Here is a 19,533-nt window from a genome sequence, read left to right as displayed (position 1 = left end):
ATTCCTTCATGGAGAATTTTCTGAGATAAAGAAGTCCTTATTTACATTGTGTGTGAAGAAGACCGCAAAAGCAAGCCTCATGCAGCTAGCCCGTTCAACTGGAAGGAATAGAACCCGATGTGAAATACTAATGTGTCGTGGTTTAAGTCACTTAACCACTTGGCACTGGACGATTATTTAACTGAAATAGGACCAATTTCTAATTTTTTTCCTACACTTTCTTTTCTTTTTTCTCTCTTTTCTTTGGGGGTGAAGGAAAGAGATGTCTCTCAAAAATTTCGTTTTGAGATGTATTTTTTCCCTTAAGAATTAACCTAAATTTATATTTTATTAACTTATAAATATATATCTTAATGCAATACAATAAGAGCGAAGTTTTTTTAAGGTCCCACAAGCAAGGAGGTAACAAAAGTGTTGTTATTTTTATCGAAGTGTATTGATCCAAATTTTATGCATTAATCTCTATTTTTATCGAGCAATATTTGTAATATTCACGAAGTAGAATTAGCTTTTAATGATAAATATTTTAAACAGAACTCTATATCCATGAACAGAAATAAAATGAAAACATTAACTTGCAAAAATATGAGTTCAAAATATTCTGATAACTCTGTAACGAATCATTTTTAATGCAAACCCTTTTTAGCTTGCACTTTCTTAAAATTAACTGCTTAAGAAGACAAATGATAAAAAATTGCACTCATTCTTGTACATTTTTCACATTTCGCAATTTTTAGCAGAAAAGGACAAAAAAAAACTGAAAGCTTTCAAATTCTATATTATGCCCAAACGGGTTTTTGTTTTTCATTTACAGACACATACATGTTTCGAGAGCATTTGGGCTAACGCTGCATTGTGTAAAAATGTTTAAAAACAGCATAGCTTTAGAATTTCCGATACACAGTCTCGCGGGCTGGAGATAAAAATGTTTTATTCCGTACAGTGTTGCCACTGCTCGCTTTAAAATTACTGAGTTTTTTAATAAAAAATTCGTTAACATTTAAAAAATACGAAATAGACCAAAACAAATTCCAAATTCGGACTTCCAGGTGCCCATGTTCGGGTGGAGAACTATGTTATTCAAAATTTGATGACTCTAGTTACCATTGTTTTTTTCACAGTGCGAGAAACATACATACATTAACGTAGATTCTTTATTATTTAATTTCTTTATATAATGCAGGGCGATAATATTTGGTGGCAACAATTTGAAAGTGATTAGGACATTTAAAATAATTCGACGCAAAATGACGTTTTGAGACTAATAGCCCTTCTGGGATAAAAATTTTAAGTTCTTATTTTAGTTAAAATAACTTAAAGTTTTCGAATGATTTATCATGTATGAAACTCATGAAAAAGAGCTATCCTTGCAAAGACCCTATTTTCACGCTGGAAATTTTCAGTTGTCTTTCTTCTTTATTTCATCCTTGCCAATTAAAATAATAATAATAATAATAATAGTCTTTTTCTGTACTTTTTTTAATTTAGAAACGTCTTTAGCTTTACATTTTTATCACCATTAAATTATGCTAACTAGGCATTTATCATTTATACCTTGTGGTAAATTCCAGTTATCAGGGATGTTGTCAGTCGACATTCCACAAGATATTTAAGTTAACTTTCAAATTTAAAGTGTGATTGTTTAACTAACTGATATTAATATAACATACATATATTGCTTTTGAATTAATATTCAAAAGAAATGTATATCATTTTAAATAATATATACATATGTATATATATATATATATATATATATATATATATATTATGTTTTAACATTACTTCTAATGTAATTTATAATATATATAATTTATGTGATTTAGAGTACTCCTAAGCGATTAATTTGTATAAAGATCTTATTTATGTGATTTGTAATACATCTAAGTGATAACTTTGATAAAGACTGGCAGTATTGTTATAATTAATAAAAGACGTTTCAAATGCCATATTTTAGGCACCTCAGTACAAAATACTCTTTTGCGCGCTTTCTAGCAATGTGTTTTTCTACTTCCTCTAGCTGGAACATAATAACCCCCTTTCCATAAAACCATTAACAATCAACCCCAGATAAATAAATCAGCTGAATAATAATAAATCTAGTTCCTCCTCACTTGTATCATTGTCCCTATCAGTCCAGCAAGCAAATGATTTTCTTTCCTTCACTGCAGAGATGAGAAAGAGGAAGTCAATACTATCACTCCTGACTCAAAACATCTGGATATTATACGTGCATTTGAATAGAGGTAAAATCCATAAATCAATAGTTCAATACTCAGCTAATCAATAGTTGAATAGGGATAAGTGAATAGTATCCCATTTTGCGCTATGGTAGTTGAATTACTTTTTGCTCATTTGAAGAAATATCATAAACCGAAGGCGCAGCACTGACTTATTTACTACCCCCACTCCCTCTCCTACAAAATGATGAGTCAATAAGCTGTTCCTGACCTTCAGAGTTCTAATAAGGCTGTAGTTTAGTATCTACACCTGTCCTTAAAGGCTTAAGCAAGTTCTAAGTTGAAAAGCAGTAAAATGTATAGAAGATTTGGGTTAATAATGAAGGAATTTTAATGTCAATTTTGTTGCCTTTATCCACCCCGAAAGCTATGCTAGTTCCGTTATGTTCCAGTTAGAATGTCGGATCAGGCAATGAATTTTTGTGATTATAATGTCTTTGTCGCATAAGGATACTCAAAAATCGCTCGAACAAGAGTCTTTTCAAGAGGTCTCGATAAGGAATACAGAGAAACCTCAGTTGCAAAACTGGATAAAGCTTAGGTAAACAGCCCTGGCGTGCTTTGTCAAAATTAAATAATTCAACTCCATTGACATCTTTCCCACTCTTTTACTTTGCAAGATTTCTTTTAATCATTTTAAAATTTGTTTGTATTTTACTGTAATTATATCAACGTCCAGCCATAAATATTATACAGCATTCTTTACCTAGTGTTACGTTGAATGTTATGCATCATTTTGCTATATAACTGAGTTTTACTCTTTACATTAAAATCTGTTGTGGCTAATTTCAAATGTAAAAAATAGCTTCTAAATAAAAACAGAGCGAATGGTTTAAAATATGAAACTAAATTGACGTTTTGGAAGAATTTTCTGCCTTGTTTTATAAGGTATTTCTCCCGCCTTCTTAGCATGCCGTCGTAGTGTAGTGGTTCTGCAAGCTGGGCCCATATTCCAGAGGTCCGTGGTTCGATACCCGGCAAGGGCGTTGCTCTTTTTTCATCTCTCCGGCTTCCAAAAAATCCTAATGTCTCTACAATTTTATTAAAGCTTAAAAGTGTTGAATCATATAATAAAAAAGAAATGCTTTATTCTTTTACGTATTATCAAATTTTTAAACTACTATTGTCTTGAAACGGTTGAGTAAGAATCTTAGCTTTTCCCTCACTTATTACGTAGACAGTAAATTTCCACAGAAAAACATTTGAGAGAAATGTTCTTCCACCAACTGAGATCTGTCTACTCTAAAACGACGCATGGATGCAAAAAGACTTTGGAGTCATAACACTTGCTTGGTGCAAAAATGCGTAACGTCTTTTCACGAAACACATAGTAATGACAATAATAAGGAAGAAACAAAAACTAAAGATAACATATTACAGTGAAACTTTCTGAAAAGCAACCAGAAAGTTCCAGAATGTTTTGACCTTCTATAAATATGGTTGCCTTAGAGACGGGATGTTGAGCTCTAATATTTGTTTATGTTCTAGGAAATAGTAGTCACTTACAAAGGTGGCTATCTGCGGGAGGACGTCGCTATGAGAGGTACCATACACAAACTATTTCTGTTATTTGCTGAATTTCAACATCTGAAATGGCAGACATTCGCTGTTGGAGTTGTAATATTTGCAAATTTGTTGTCACATTATTCTTAATATGCAGATCCATTTTCTTGTAGTCATTGATTCATTAACTACAGTGATGTAGGACTAAAATGTTAAAACTAATTTCAAAAGGCATGTTCAATAATACGTTGCATACCTCTACTACACTCGGAATTCTGATTGCAGAAGAATAGATGCCAACTAGAACATTTTCAAAGTGAATCCCAAATCATGAGACATGCTGCATTTACAGCTCACTTAGAGACTTGTCAAATTCAGAAGTCAACACTTCGTGTACAGTTTCCTTCCTTGTTTATTGTTTTTATCATTGTTAATATCAGTATAGTACTCAAACCACAGTCTGTAAAACAAATCGAGTAAAATTTCAAAAAATACTTTTTTTTTTTTTTTAGTTACTCTTTCTTGCGATGGTATTATCATGGCGTATTACCACTACCATCTGTTTTCCCTGCAGGATTTCGAGTCTTTTGCTTAAAAGAGAAGTTTGGGTTATGTTTTCAAAATGAAATTAATTTTAATCAATTAATGAATTAAAACTTTTCTGTTCTCCGTTCCCTATATATGGCTCTAAAACCACTTGCTCTTTCAACCATGCCATTATGAGAAGTTCCACCGAGATAAATAATTCATACGCGTTCTGTAATATTCTAATTCATATAATATATATCACAGTTTGTATGTATTACAACCATATACATGTTATAGTCCTCATCCGCATACTATCACATTCAAATAAACGAATGAACAAATTATTTTGTTTGTTACCTCAAGTATTCTTGCATTTTTCTCCATTACTAGCAATTTACAAAGTTTCTGTTTTTATACGAGTAGATGCCCATACGTTAATTCTAAAGAAAAGTAAGAAAGATATTGAAAGTTTCATGAAAATGAGAAATTACCGAAACATGCTAACGATTTTAAAAAAACGGTAAATAAGAAATAATAAGTAAATAAGAAAATAAGAAAAGTAAGCTAAGAAATCCTCACGACCGAGTTTAAGAGAAGATGCGACCATCTCGACTGGCGAAGTAAAACTATTTCGAGACAAAAGTTATTAGGGTATTACTTTTTAAAAAATAAACTTATACTCTAGATTATTTTTCCATTTAAAATAGACAGATTGCAGATCATATTAAACACATAAAATATTGTTTGGAAGCCTAATGTTTTTAAAAACCAGTTGTTGAATTTATTTTACCTTTGAAGAATTTTTTGTGACAGTGTGCTAGTTTGATACACTTTTCTAAAACAATATTCAAATGTTGCATGATGGTTAAAAACATATCATTTAAGAATAATAAGCTGTATTTTACATTTTACTTGAAAAGAAAAATATTAAAAATAAATTAGTAAAATGTTTTGAAAATCATGGAAAAAAAATAGTATTAAATTTTTAATATATCCAAAACTAATGATCGTAACTTTTATGTCCTGCATAATTGCAACGAAATAGTTAATAAACAACTTTGGAAAATTTAAACCTTCCAAGCTCTTTAGCTTGGAAAGAAAAGTGTACAAAAAGTTAAAAAAACAAAAAGTCACATTTTGAGAAAAACTGAAAAAAAAAATTAAACACTAATAATTTATAAAAAAAATCATTTTAATATTTTCTTGCACCATAATAATCCTGAACTGACATTTCTGCATCAAATTGTTTTTGTTATTTTAATTTACGTTTCTTTCTGGTCATTTTGAAAAGCTTTTGGTAAGCGAGATGGGCCTCTCGAATACTATTACAATATATTTTTCGCAAAGACTTTACCATATCAAATTTTAGTTATACTACTAATAGTCCCCCATTACTTTAATCCGGCTTCGTACACCATTATTATTAAAACATATTATCGCATCTACCAAGCCTAAATTTGTTGAAAGCAGGAAAGATGAGAAATGAGCAACGCCTTCCCCGGGAATCGAGCCACGGACCTCTGGAATACGCCCCCAGCGTGCTGACCACTGCACTACGAAGGCATGCTAAGAAGACGGACGAAATACCTTATAACTTGAGTAAAATATGAATATAATGTTTCGATTTAAATATTCATTGTGCTATATATTTTTTCATACTACCAGTATTCACCTCACTAAACCTTTTTCCGAATTCCATTTGTGCTCGTTAATTTTAATAACAGTAAAAGCAAATTGCATTAGTAGCATAATTGTTTCAAAGAAAAAAAAGGGCTGTCTAGGTGACAGCTACTACAGCATATCCACCAATAATGATCTTCATGAATGTTTCCAGGCTATCATTTATTGATTTCATTTCATGTGCCAAAGTCAATGGTGCAAAAGTTATCTTGAATTACCCTCCGTAAGTTCACCATCGGTCAAGGGACTGGGAACGCGAAACATTTTCAGTTCTTCTTAGGTTCGGTTTCCAGAAACAGAACGACTAAGTGCATGGATTTTCATGCTTTTCTCCAGTGTAATATTAATACGAGCCAAAGTCCCTTAGAAAATTCCGCACGAAGGCAAGCAGGCCTTATACGCTTCACAGTGCAAAATAGCTTCATCTGCTTATTCTGTAGAGACATTGGGTTTTTTTTCGAAGCAGGAGGTGTAAAAAATGAGCAATGCCCTCTCCGGGACTCGAACCACGGACCTCTCGAATACGCGTCGAGCGTGCTGACCACTACATCCCGAATTGCATGCTAAGAAAGAGTAGGAAATACCTTATAATTCAATTTTTTATTTAGGTTTAAATTTTAAAATTAGTTGATTTTTATTTTATTTTTGTGATTGCAAGAATTAAGACTAATCTGCCCTCACTAGCAGGAGGTGCATGTTGGGATAAGCATGGATATATCTCAAAGGAGATTTTTTACAACAATAAATGCAAAAAAAAGGAGATCAAATCCAGTGAACATAAGGAAGCTTACAGAAGAAAAATTTGCATAGTTAAAAATTCGTCTCAGAGGGGAATGTAGTAGTTCAACATCACATATTCTGTAAGATGAAGGTCACAGTTAAAATTCTTTCACACAAATTATGGCTAAAACCCAGAACTACAATATTATAAATAGTACTCCAGAGAATCTTAAAAATAGTACACTAGGCTTTAAATCTCATAGGCAAAATGCCACTAGAATACACAGTTCGTGCCTAAAGTCTACCATTTTAAATAAATGTAACCTAAACTTAAATGCCTGCAAAAGTTTTCTACATAAAGATGGGTTGCCAGATTTTAAGAACTCGACCAAGGATAATATAAATTTATTTGTCAAGAATAATATTGCCACTATTCTCCAGAAACAGGCAAAAAGGGAAAACTGTTTCAAGAATAGCCCTTTAAAAAACCCAATGTGCGTTAACAATCAAAGTATTTCAAAAAGCGTTTAGGGATGATTTGGTTATTGTTTTCGGGCCAGAAATTATCCGACTAGAAAAATAATTTTGTTCTACAGTTTACAGTTTCATATAAACTATCCCATTGTCATATTGTTTACAGTCTCATATACTGTTAACATGAATATGAGTTCTTAAAAGTATTGATCCTTCATTTAATGAACAAGTTTTAATATATAAATAATATCAATAATGTATTTCTTATTTTGTGCTAGGTTCTCACTCACATGTTTTTTAATAAAAATATTTCCTGAAACTGTTAATTAAAAACTGAATACCAGCTACGAAAATTTTCATCCGATTTCGAAAACATTTAAGAGCTTTAGAATCCGTAAGAACCGCATTACATATTTCTGTCCTAGTGTCTGTAAAGAATGAAAAATATCAAAGGGAAAGAACACATTTTTGTGGTTCTCATTTTGTGGGTCTGTATTATATATTTAATTACAAAATGAGAAAAATGAATGAGCAAAATGTTTTCAAGCATATTAATTTAGAGGGAAGGTTTTCTTGTAAATTCTGCTGTAAACTGTAAAATTTTCATGATTCTGGAGGTAACAGCCAATTTTGTTTCCATCAGTAGTAGTTGAACTTTTTCAATCCTGGTTTGCGCTTGCCTCGACCCGCTTAGTCATATATTCCCTGTAATATTTTATGCTATAATTTAAACACCCATTAATTTCTCCGCTTACTCAATATTCATCCATTTAAGCTACACTCAAATAATTTTCTTATAGCTAAAATTGCACACGCTTGCATATTATGTTTTTGTGAGAGTCTTAGTAAAAATCTTCGGTTGTCCATTAGAACTTTTAAGTATTTTCTTGCATTTTCGCATTCCTTTTTTTGCATTTTTTCATTCTTGCATTCCATATTTTCGTAAACAATTCAATGACCTACACTATTCATTTACACTTACTGGCAAGACTAGTTGATTGACTTTTGATCCATTCGTTAATAACCTGTTTACCTATAACTGTTAAGCCGTATTTATTAATAAAGCTCATTCACTTTTAAAGTTAAAAATTCTTGGAAAATATTTGCAATTCATATAAACGCTGTTCTGTTGCAAGTTATTCTGATGGATTTGCAACTAATTGTTGTTACAGATTTGTATAACTTATTGCATACTGCCAGAACAAGGTGGAAATGGAGATTTACAACCAGTAATGAATGAAAGCGCTTATAAACTCTTAAAAAAAGATGAAAATATTATTTGATTTTAAGTTCAATGGTAAATTTATTAATCAGTACGAGCCATTTTATTAATCAGTACGAGGCTATGGCCTCATACATAAGGCCACAGCCTCGTACTATTTTTTTTTTTTTAATTCCGAAGGAAAGGGAAAAATATTTCAACATCTTGCGATCATTTTCACCCGAACTCTCATTATTCCTCAATTTAGTTTTCCTTTTTCTTCAGTTAGCTCAAGGACAATTAAGAAAACAAAAAAGAAGAAGAAAAAGATAGTAATAGTAGGTAGGATAACTTCATGTAAAATTTACCTGTATGTTATCTAAATTATGAGAATAATCTAAGGGTATATTTCTAGGTCTAATACGTATAAGACACTCACAGTTCGAGAAGATTGCTTTTCTGATCTTCAATAACACATTAGGGAGGCGAGGCGGCTGAAGAAGAACCGAAAGATCCGACCCTTCTGGAATTCATTGACCTCCTAATAACCTAATAGATTGTCTGGTTTCTCAAAAATTATTCTGTGCGTATCATCACGTTATCATCATTCGCTGTTCTCAAATGCTGGCAAAGCAAGAAACAAATATTCTTTAGTTATTATTTCATTTTTAAAAGAATATTTAGAACAGAAAAGTTGAATTAACTGAATGTATAAATTTATTATTGTACGAAATGAAAACAATTGATGTTACGGAAATGAACCAGCTGAATACTTGATGATGGACGTTATATGAATAACATTTTCCTTTAATTTTAAGTTATTAATAATAAATTTAAATGTGTGAGCTTTTAATTGTTCGAGTTTCTGTAATAACTATTAAATTATTAATGAAACTTACATATTAGTTTCATTAATAAATTATTCAGTATATTAAACATACTGAATAATTTATATATTAATACTGCTTAATTTTTAAAAAATTATATGATATTTATTCAACATTTTTTTCTATGCGCAAAACATTAACATGATTAATGTACAGTTTGACTTCCCCTTCATCAGTGAGGTTAAATCATTAATAATTTTGTTTTTCATTCTGCAGCATTAAATGTTCAGAAACCCAGAAATAAAGATAAATAATTGAAAAGTCATCACATAAACTTCTACACTGAAAACTGCAAAGCGAGAGAAAGCTTGGTGTCTTATCGTAGCTTAAATTTGTTTTTACGTACAGATAATCCTCTGCATATGAGAAAATCTCATTGTAAAATAAACTCTATATGATTCCAGAGTAATTTAAAATGTACTTATCCAAATGAAAACTCGATTGCTAAATATCGGTCTATGATTAATTTTCTTTAATTCTTCTTCATCTTGACATACTAATCTAGAACTTCGGATACGTCGTATTGATCTTGAACGATTAAAAAAATTAACTTAATAAATTCCTTTCTTCCAAGAATTCTCTACAGCAATAGTTCATGCTTAGATGAAACTCCGTACTCTGTCTGAAGATACATGCCATTCCTTTTTTATTCCATTCCCTAACATAGTTTTAAATTACAGTTATAGGTATTTTATACCAAGTGAATATTACCTAAAAAGGGACAGAAATATAATAAGAGCAAAATCTCGCCAATATGAAATTCAAAATTAGACATATTTCAGTCTTCCACTGACCAACGACAATCTAATGCTGAAACTTCCTAATTTCGAATGAGACGGAAATGCTATTGCTGTTTAATTGTTTTTTTTTTTTTCTTTTTTTTTCGTTGTTGTTGTTTTGCAGAATAGCAGCCTCTGAAAAGGAAATTTAAAGTTCTGTTATAATGATGTAACTATGATGTAGATTACCCACCTCAAAATGAGCAGTGTTCATCAAACCGATCCATTCATTGGTGCATGGAATAAATCATTGCCCACAAATATGTGGAATCGTTTACGCTCATGCATATACATAAATTAATTTTGGTATATTTATGAACAGTTTCACGTACGGAAATTAATTACGTTTTAAAAAAATTAAATTAACTTTATTTAAGCTTAGCGCATTACTAAAAATGTAGCATATATCTTACAGGTGGTCAAAACTATCAGGATATCCACGGCCATTAAAGACAGTTAACCCATCATTTCCAAATCCATTTTAGTATCTGCATAAATATGACTTCAGCAACAGACAAGAAAGAGTGTTTAAAAATGTAATAATTGCAACATTCAGAATTATGACTTTTGTTAGAAGAACGCTCAACTGCATGAAATGATGAATACAGTAATGAATAGAGGGAAGAAAGGGAATTTTAACTCTCAAATTTGTTTTCTTAAAAGGTGTAAAACAATCCACCGAGAACTAAGGTATTTTCTAAAATAATGCAGAGCGGGAAATGAAAATCTCTTTTCATCAATTTTGTACCTTTCATTATTGTGTTCTGTGATGATAAGAGCAACTATATATTTCTCATGAGCCTTTTCTCAATTATGACAGCTATCCCAGTTTTCTACAAGGAAGGGTAAAAAAGAAAGAAATATCCATAAAGTTCCAAAAGTTTAGTATATAGGTAAAAGAAAACACATATACAGCTAATCAACATAGCTTAGCCATCTTAGCCATTTTTCAATATTAGAATCTATGTCCTTCGAGGCATATCTTTCGTAGAATCAGTTTTAATATACCTTATACATAAAAACCAGTTTTCTGGAATATGACCACCAATAGAACAAAGTGTTTAGATGGCTTGTTTCTTTTGTCTTTTGTGGCGAAATATAGTTCAGGTAAGTATTCTCTCTTATGTATATGTTAATTTTGTCTATGCCACTTTTGCCTCCCTGCCCAACTAAATTTGCAGATGACTTCTATACCCGTTCATCGATGAAATATTACAATGAAATTTCGAAAGCTAGCAGTAAAAAAAGTGCTTATCTGACGGTATTTTCGAAATTAAAAAGGTAAGAGAAGGAGCTGAAAATATCAATAAATATTTATTTCTTCATATCCAGTGTAAAATATATACAAAGAATGACAGATTGAATCAAATAGACTATATTCTTAACCTTTTTGTAAATATTTATTTTCAGTTACCAGTTCAACAGTTGAAAGATTATTCAAAGTCATCATAGTAGGAGATGCAATGGTTGGTAAAACATCTTTCGTCCAAAGGTATGTCAACGATGTCTTCCGGAATGATTACAAAGGAACAGTTGGTGGTAATTATGTGTACATTTAATATCTAATAAGAATACAAAATTAGATTTTTCGAGCTTAAGTTACGCACTACTTACATAAAGTTATGTAGATTTCTATAAGCATTTTAATAATATTGATGCAAAAAAATAACAATCATTAGTTCTAAAACTTGCAATGCAAATGATGCATGTGTGTAATTTTTCCTTCTAAAGCGTTTAATTAAAATAAAGTCTTCAGATTGATAGAAATTCTTTAAATAAAATTACATCCTTACACAAGAATCTCTAAATTATAAAAGTAATGAAGCAAATATGTTTTACATAACCGAATTAAAACGGGAACATTCTCTAATTTTTCTTATGCACGGATTACATTGCCTAACTCCTACCGAAGGGCTCGAGTTCGAATCCCGGAGAAGGTGTGGATGCAAATTATCTTTCCCTTCTTAGTAGGCAATGGTGATCGCCTATTAGGTGCCTCCATAATAAAATGACCACCGCTTCTAGCCTTAGTAGTGGCCAAAGCTTAAAATTGTTAGTGCCCGCCATGGGAGAAAAAAATAAGAAATCATTACCAACTTCAAAGATGGTAAACGAATCCGGGGATGTTTCGTGTTCTTTCTAACAAGCATATAATAGAATTAACCCAAAACCTACAGATTCCAAGCTGCTATTCAGTATAAATATTTTAAAGTTTTAATCTAAGATATTAATTGGACCGACTTTATTTCATAATACCTCTTGCTGTACAAACCAGGCGATACATAGATGGTTGTGTTATGAGATTGAATGGTGGACACTTTCATAACTTCGTATTGTTTATCTTAACTTGCCTTTTCAAGCATTACAATGATTACAAGTAAAAAAAAATTATAAAACTATATATGCAACTAGAAAATAAAAGAAATGAGCCTATGTACAGGTTATCTGATGTCAGGTCTTAGACTCACAAGGCTTAATCTAGAGCTTTAGTGTCAGAAGGTCTCAAACTCAGCACGCATCATTGTAATATTTTTGGACTTTCTGCCACACAAATTAGGAATGTGGGCATCAATGATTTTCGAAAAAATAACGGATTGTAACTGAGCCTCGTCTATAATTTTACAAATAATATAATTAATTCGCTATCATTATTTTAAATTGATTACTACCGTCATAGTAAAAAAAAACTTAAATTCTGCATTTATTTGCAAATCATTGTTCATGGTTGTTCATCATTAATCAAAATTTAAGAATGTTTGCCTATTTGCATTAAACAAGGTACAGGAATAAAATGCTAATTTTATTTAAACGTCCTTTTTAAACGGCTACATTTATTTATTCTGTAAAATCTAAATATAAACATTATTAATTTCTGTAGTTCTGTCATTAACAACTTAATTTTAAAGTAACAAGTAAATGTAATTTCTGAATCAAAAATTGGCATTTCAGTCTGCCCTGTTTCTATAAGTTATTACTTTCCTGTAATATGCGCGTGTCGTGAAATGCTAACATTTTCATAGCCTAATATGTGTTACCTTGCACGCAAATTTCAGATTTTTTATGTGCTACCTTGATGGAGTAATAATTTTAATGGCCAGCAATATAGATTAGATAAAATCTAGCAAAAAAATTAGTGAACAAATTAAAACTGTGTAAAGTATATTTTGATACTTTTCACCAAGGTTACTATATTACAAGGTTTGCTCTTGTATGTCACTGATCCCTGGTCTGCTCAGAAATAATTTTTCCCTCACTCCCTTTATGTCTTCATTTCTCCCACTAGCGCTAAAGCATACAATTATTGGGACAAAAAGCTATTATTAATGACTATATTTGCCGTCAGTACATTAGTCGAGTGCAATATATTTTGCCCCCCCCCCATTATTGATTTGCTATTATTTTTATTTGTTGTTAGCCCAGAAGGGCTATTAATTTCGTTTTGTCATTTTGCGTTGAAAACTTTAAATGTCCTTTTCACTTTTGAAATTGTTGCCACCAAATATTATCGCCCTGTGTTATATTTAAGGGAATTAAATAATGAAGAATATGCATAAATGTGTGTATGTTTTTTCGCTTGGGATAAAACAACGGTACCTAAAGACATCAAATTTTGAATAACTTAATCCTTCACTGAATATATGCATCTGGAAGCCCTAATTTGGAATATGGAATTTGATTTATTATCAATTTCATATTTTGCAACACCTAAGCGAATTTTTGATTAACAAACTCAACGATTTCAAAGCGAGCAATGGCAACACTGTACGGGGGGAAAAAAGAGACATTTTTATCTCCAGCGCGCCAGACTGTGTATCGGAAATTCTAAAGATAAGCTTATTTAAAAATTATTTTGCGATATTACTGTTGCATTCAATTTTATGGTTTAAGTGCAAAGAACATGATAAATAAATAGTTAATGGTAACACACAAAACGTTAAAAAAACGACCCTTTGGGCGTAATGTAAAATCTGAAAGCTTTCAGATTTTTTTATTTCATATTTTGTAAAACTTAAAAATTTTGGATTAACAAACTTTACGATTTGAAAGCGAGCAGCAGCAACACTTTTCAAAATAATGTATTTTTATCTCCATCGTGCAAGACTGATGCCACTCGGAAATTAGCGTTTTCGGAGTTTTTTATTTTATCTTCTTACATTCTGTGATAATTTTTAACCTAAGGGAATATTTAAATTTACCTAACATTTACTTTTAAGCATTTTTCTCTTTGTTCATTTGTATATACGTAATTCACTAGGTTGAGTAATAATGATAAAGATAAAGATTTAATTAGCCAGTTTGTGACTCAATAAAAGCAAAGTTATGAATAATCATATTTTCAATTAATGCTGCATTTTAAAGTTTGCTGGCATTGGAAACTATTCAAAGGAGATACTTCAACCTTTAAAAAACTGGCAAATCAATATTTGGTTTACTTTGTCTTGCTTTATTACATATTATTTCATTACTTTCTCTTTTAGTTGATTTTGCAATGAAAGTATTATGGAAATCTGACCATGAGGTTATCAAACTTCAGCTGTGGGATATTGCAGGTAATATTTAATATTTCACAGTTCCCTAATAAAGTCATTGTATATTTCAAAAGTTTAATTATAATTTCTAAATTTATATTACAGGTCAAGAAAGATTTACTTGGATGACTAGAGTGTATTACCGAGATGCTCAGGGTTGTGTAGTTATTTTTGATTTAAATAAAAGAAGTACATTTAACAGCGCGATGAAATGGAAAAAAGATGTTGATGCCAAATGCCAATTACCTGACGGTTCATTATTACCTGCAATTTTACTAGGAAATAAAGTAAGTCAAAATTCGCCTTGTACATATTCATATACACTACTGGCCATTAAAATTGAAACATCAGGAAGGAATGATTTTACGAACGTCAAAGTGACGACGACATCCAACCACTGTCATGCGAATATGGAATTAGTGAACAGGTGAAGGTCATACGGAACGGCATGCAAGATCTCAACGCCTTCACATGACTAAAGCCAGAAATAACAGACATATTGTGAGGTCAGTCCTACGAAACCGTACGAACACAATACGGAGCATTAGTCATTAAATGGGCATGTTCGCAGTACGCCCAGTATCAGCTTGTAACGTGCATCCACGTTTGCAGCAGCGTAGGCTATCAGCACTCTGATCATTGCGTCAGCTTCCCTTGACAATGCAGCATAGAGAGAGACCACGACTCTGGTGCGCCAAACAACAAACCTGGGTGTAGGAGTGGCACAATGTCGCCTTTTCAGACGAGTCCCGGTTCTACGTGCAGTATTCTGATAGCCTTATATGTGTCTAGTGTGTCCGAGGAGACCGCCTGCTTGCATTCGATATCGGCATAGGGGCCTTGCATCTGGTGTGATGGTTTTGGGAAGCCACTGGGTACACGACACTCACACCTGTAGTTCGGATCGACGGTAAGTTGAACACATATGGGTACATTTCTGACATCTTGAGTCCATGCTTGTGCCCTATCTTCGAGTTTCCCCAACTGCCATGTTCCAGCAAGATAATGCAAGACCACATGTTGCACGTCGTGTTCTGACGTCCTCAATGCACAGGTCGATTGTTGCCCTGGCCTGCACGGTCTCCAGATCTGTCACCCATTGAAAACATCTGGTCATGGGTTTCTGAGAGACTGGCCCGCCACCCCACTCCAGCTAATACGGTTGATGAAGTGTGGCATAGACGTGAAGCAGTATGGAATGAGTTTACCATATCTGTCATCCAAGCCCAGTTTGACTCCATGCCTAATGGTGTAAGGGCCGTTTCAGCTGCGATGCGAAATTAGTAGAAACAGCTGCCAACAGCTTCCGCCCCTGACAGCTGTTTCTACTAATTTCGCACTCCTGTGAACTTCGAAAATGCTTACAAATTTAACAATTTTGTTTTCATGCCATACTGTTTGCGAGCAATAAATATTTTTTTGTATTTTCTTTCCTTCGTGGTATTCCAATTTTTATGGCCAGTAGCGTGTATTATATATATACCATACTTATTTGAGTATTTCCCCTAATTTTGCTAACTTTATCCCTTGAAAGGCGAGAGAGAAAAATTATCTGATGTGTACTCTTGAGAATTTTATATAGACCAGGTCTGTCCAGCCCAAAAGACTTTGCGAGCCGCTTTGGAAATGGATTTTATTTCTGGCAGGCCGAATTGTATAAATATACACATATATTTTTTAGATAAAACATTTAAAAACAAAATACGTTATTGTCACGTAGATGAAGTGATCGTATTAAGAAAAATGGCACATAATGAATCGTCAAAATTGAGCTGTTAAAGTTTCAGCACAACTTTACAACAGTACTTAAATGTAAGCTTTGTAAACAATTTTATAGTTCTTAATTAATTCTGATAGTAAACAGATCATGTTAACAAAAATGATCTGTAACGTGGGAACATCCCGCCTGTTTCTAATGCACTATATAATGTCTTGAAACATGTTGCCTGTACCCACTACAATAGATAACACCTTCAAAATATGCACCTGCACAACTATGTATTTCGCAATGTATATCATGTAACTCAATCCCTTTTACTTGAGCTAATTTAACGCTGAAAGGCTAGGAGTATCGTTGATGCCGCCGCCGGTGGCAATACTTACAGTGCTCACTGAAGTCACATTTTCCATCACAACTCGAGGAAATGATGCCAGAATGTTGTTAGTTTTCTAGTTAGTGTGTGGGGCTAATACCTTACTTAGGGTATATATTAGGTACCCCCCTCACTTCTACATAACATAACATTAAGAAAAATGAAAGTACTCAACTCTCAACCAAAACTTTATTTTTCGAAGCTAATAAGTAAACACTTATATATACTTCATGAACGAGCTGGAACATACTAAATTTGGAATGTTCTAGAAAATGCAACTCATTCGTCAATCAATGAAATAAAGTAACAGAAAGGAAATTTTAACAAAAGTTAATTTTAGGTGACTTGCTCTTTACGAGTTTCAAACTCGGAACGTTCGGTTTCCCAGTCCGAAATCTTACCTATTGAGGCACGATGTGCTCGGGAGAAAGGAACAATTTTCATTACATTATTACTATAGTTTCTGCTGTTATTCGTAAATTAACAATAGAACAGTTAAAAATTTCTGCTATATGTAAATAATTATAAAAATAATAATAAATAAAGGGAATCGAATAATATTTACTATAATCAATGCGATATTTGCTTCTCTCTTTTAGTACTAATTTTGTTTTCCAGGTCGATCTTCGTACTTGTATTTGTACATCGTAACTGATTTTCGCTAGTTAAGAATGCCTGGTATTCATGTTTTGTCAATTTCATTTAAAAAAAAAAAAAAAAAGAGAGATTCGCAGACGTAGGCTGATCCCTCGAGGGCGCAAAATTTTACAGGGTGGGCGGCATTCTGCCTGAGGGCCGCGGGTTGGCTGCTGTAGACCTTTGATCTCAAAATTGCATACGAGTGGGATGCCCGATCTAAAAGCAAATGACGAGCCGATTTTTTGAGTTAAAAGTTTCCATTTTCAAAAATTAAAAGTTTTTTTTAAGCAAAACGAAATTTTAAACAAAACTAAATTTTTAAATTTTATTTACTAAATAAATGCGTATTAAAACATACGTAAATATTAACAATAATACCGCAAAAGAAAAAAATTCCATTTTATATTCATTTTCTGCCTGAAGTCCAAAGGTTGGTATTCGCAAAAAAATTTCTAATGGGTACACTTTATAATTCAAATGGTTTGACGGATAATATTAAATTCCAGGCTGACATTTATTTCAAATAATTTTAATGTGCTAAATAAACTACTAAATAACTCATTTAAACTGTATAAAATAAAGCTCTAAATAACTTACTTAAATTTTTAAAAAATTATGGAAATATTCCAGGTGGGACAAAACTAGAGAATAAATAATGACAACATATTCTCTATCTTTTATTTATTGAAATTCTTTATTTTGGACTGCAGCTTGACTCCTGATGACGTTTCGATATTGATAAAGTTGTAACCTTGAAGAAAAATTGCTAGAAACTATCTTCAATCACGAACTGTAGATACTCATCAGTCAGTCTGGTTTTTTATCAGACTTATTACTTTTTAACTACGGGAGGAAAAAAACTGTTCGCAGATAAATATACTCCTAAACAAAGCCATTATTCTTCTTCCAAAAATTCATAACTCAGTATACTTATCTTTTGATAAGTGCCGGCCAGCCGGTATAGTGGTTAGTAACCCTGACTGCCATAGCGATTGGCTCGGTTTCAAATCCCGGAGAAGGCATGGTTATAAGTGTCCATTCCTTCATGGGAGACAACGGTGGCCATCTAATAGGAGCTTCCATAATGAAATGGCCACCGCTTCCGACCCTTGTAATGGCATTATTAAATAAAGCGCCCCTCCATTAAAAAAAATAGTTAGGATTTATAAATAGGATTATAAGTTAATGCCACACTTTTTTTAATTCATGTGCAAATGAAATAAATGTCTTCTCACAGCTTGGATTCAAAGAATTATTTACAGTATGAAGAATCTGCATAATTTAAGAATGGCTGATTAGCTGCAGAAGAACTTCAGCTGGCTGAACAGTAAAGGACACAGATAGAATACTTTCCTGAAGAATATTTGGCTTTAACCAAAGGAAAACCACTGTCAACAAACTTTATCATTAGGTCATTTTTTAATCCTATTCTAGATGGGAGAAGAATAATTTTAATAGGAGAGTGTCTTTAGCATGCTAACATTTCCCACCAATAAACACATCCAGTTTGTTGCCAAGCTCTTGTCAATTATCTGCCTTATCCTTAAGGATTGTCATGAAGAAATAGAGTATGGAGATGTAGCAAAAATAATGGCCTATCTCGAGAAGCATATCCTTTCCAAACGACCGGAGCGGATTACGTAAGACCATTATACATTAAAGATGAAGAGAAGATGTAATTAGTTCGAATTCAGGATCTTCCAAACTCGTAATTTGGAGAAGGCCGATGCGAGTAGCTATTGGTTTTGTACTGTCAAGTGGAATGTTTTCTGCTTGGCGAAGCACCATCTATTCGATTTCAAGAGTCTGTTCTGTTCGTCTCTGATTCATAGCATGCTTCTTAAAGCAACTCAATTCACACAATCTTTGATGCAACCAAACGTCTGATGGTGCAGAATACGCCTCTTAGTGTAATACTAACTACAGGTACAGGGGCGCAGTGGCTCGCCCATTATAATCAGCAGCTTCCATACGCTAGATGCGTACCTATTAACTATACACTGTGAAACCTCCCATCCTACTACAATGATTCTCTTCCTACGGCCTAGATCTTTACTAAGTATAAGTTCCTCATGCTGCATAAATTTAATGAACTTAGTGCATAAATTTAATAAATCCTGTTAATATGTTCAGAAATATTCTACTTGTGAACTTAATAAACTGTAATAACCTACTCCAGCATACCATTTTAAGCATCTTTAAAAAAAAAATTGTTTTTTTTTTTTTTTTTTTTTTTTTTTTTTTTTTTTTTTTTTGTCAA

The 19,533-nt window shown here is 32.4% G+C and overlaps 1 protein-coding gene across 1 annotated transcript in view; it reads left to right on the top strand.

Annotated features, from left to right (window-relative positions):
- LOC118182523 (ras-related protein Rab-29-like) overlaps window positions 1-19,533 on the top strand; it is a 69,038-nt gene that overhangs the window by 17,285 nt on the left and 32,220 nt on the right. Inside the window, exons 2-4 of the mRNA XM_035351876.2 lie at window positions 11,423-11,551; window positions 14,491-14,562; window positions 14,647-14,828. Of these exons, the coding sequence (XP_035207767.2) occupies window positions 11,423-11,551; window positions 14,491-14,562; window positions 14,647-14,828 (383 nt within the window). The remainder of the gene's footprint in view (window positions 1-11,422; window positions 11,552-14,490; window positions 14,563-14,646; window positions 14,829-19,533) is intronic.

Source organism: Stegodyphus dumicola, chromosome X1, assembly GCF_044657685.1.
Source record: "Stegodyphus dumicola isolate Sdum_Otavi_A_Nest chromosome X1, ASM4465768v1".
NCBI lineage: Eukaryota > Metazoa > Arthropoda > Arachnida > Araneae > Eresidae > Stegodyphus > Stegodyphus dumicola.
This window is presented reverse-complemented; position numbering and strand designations above follow the sequence as displayed.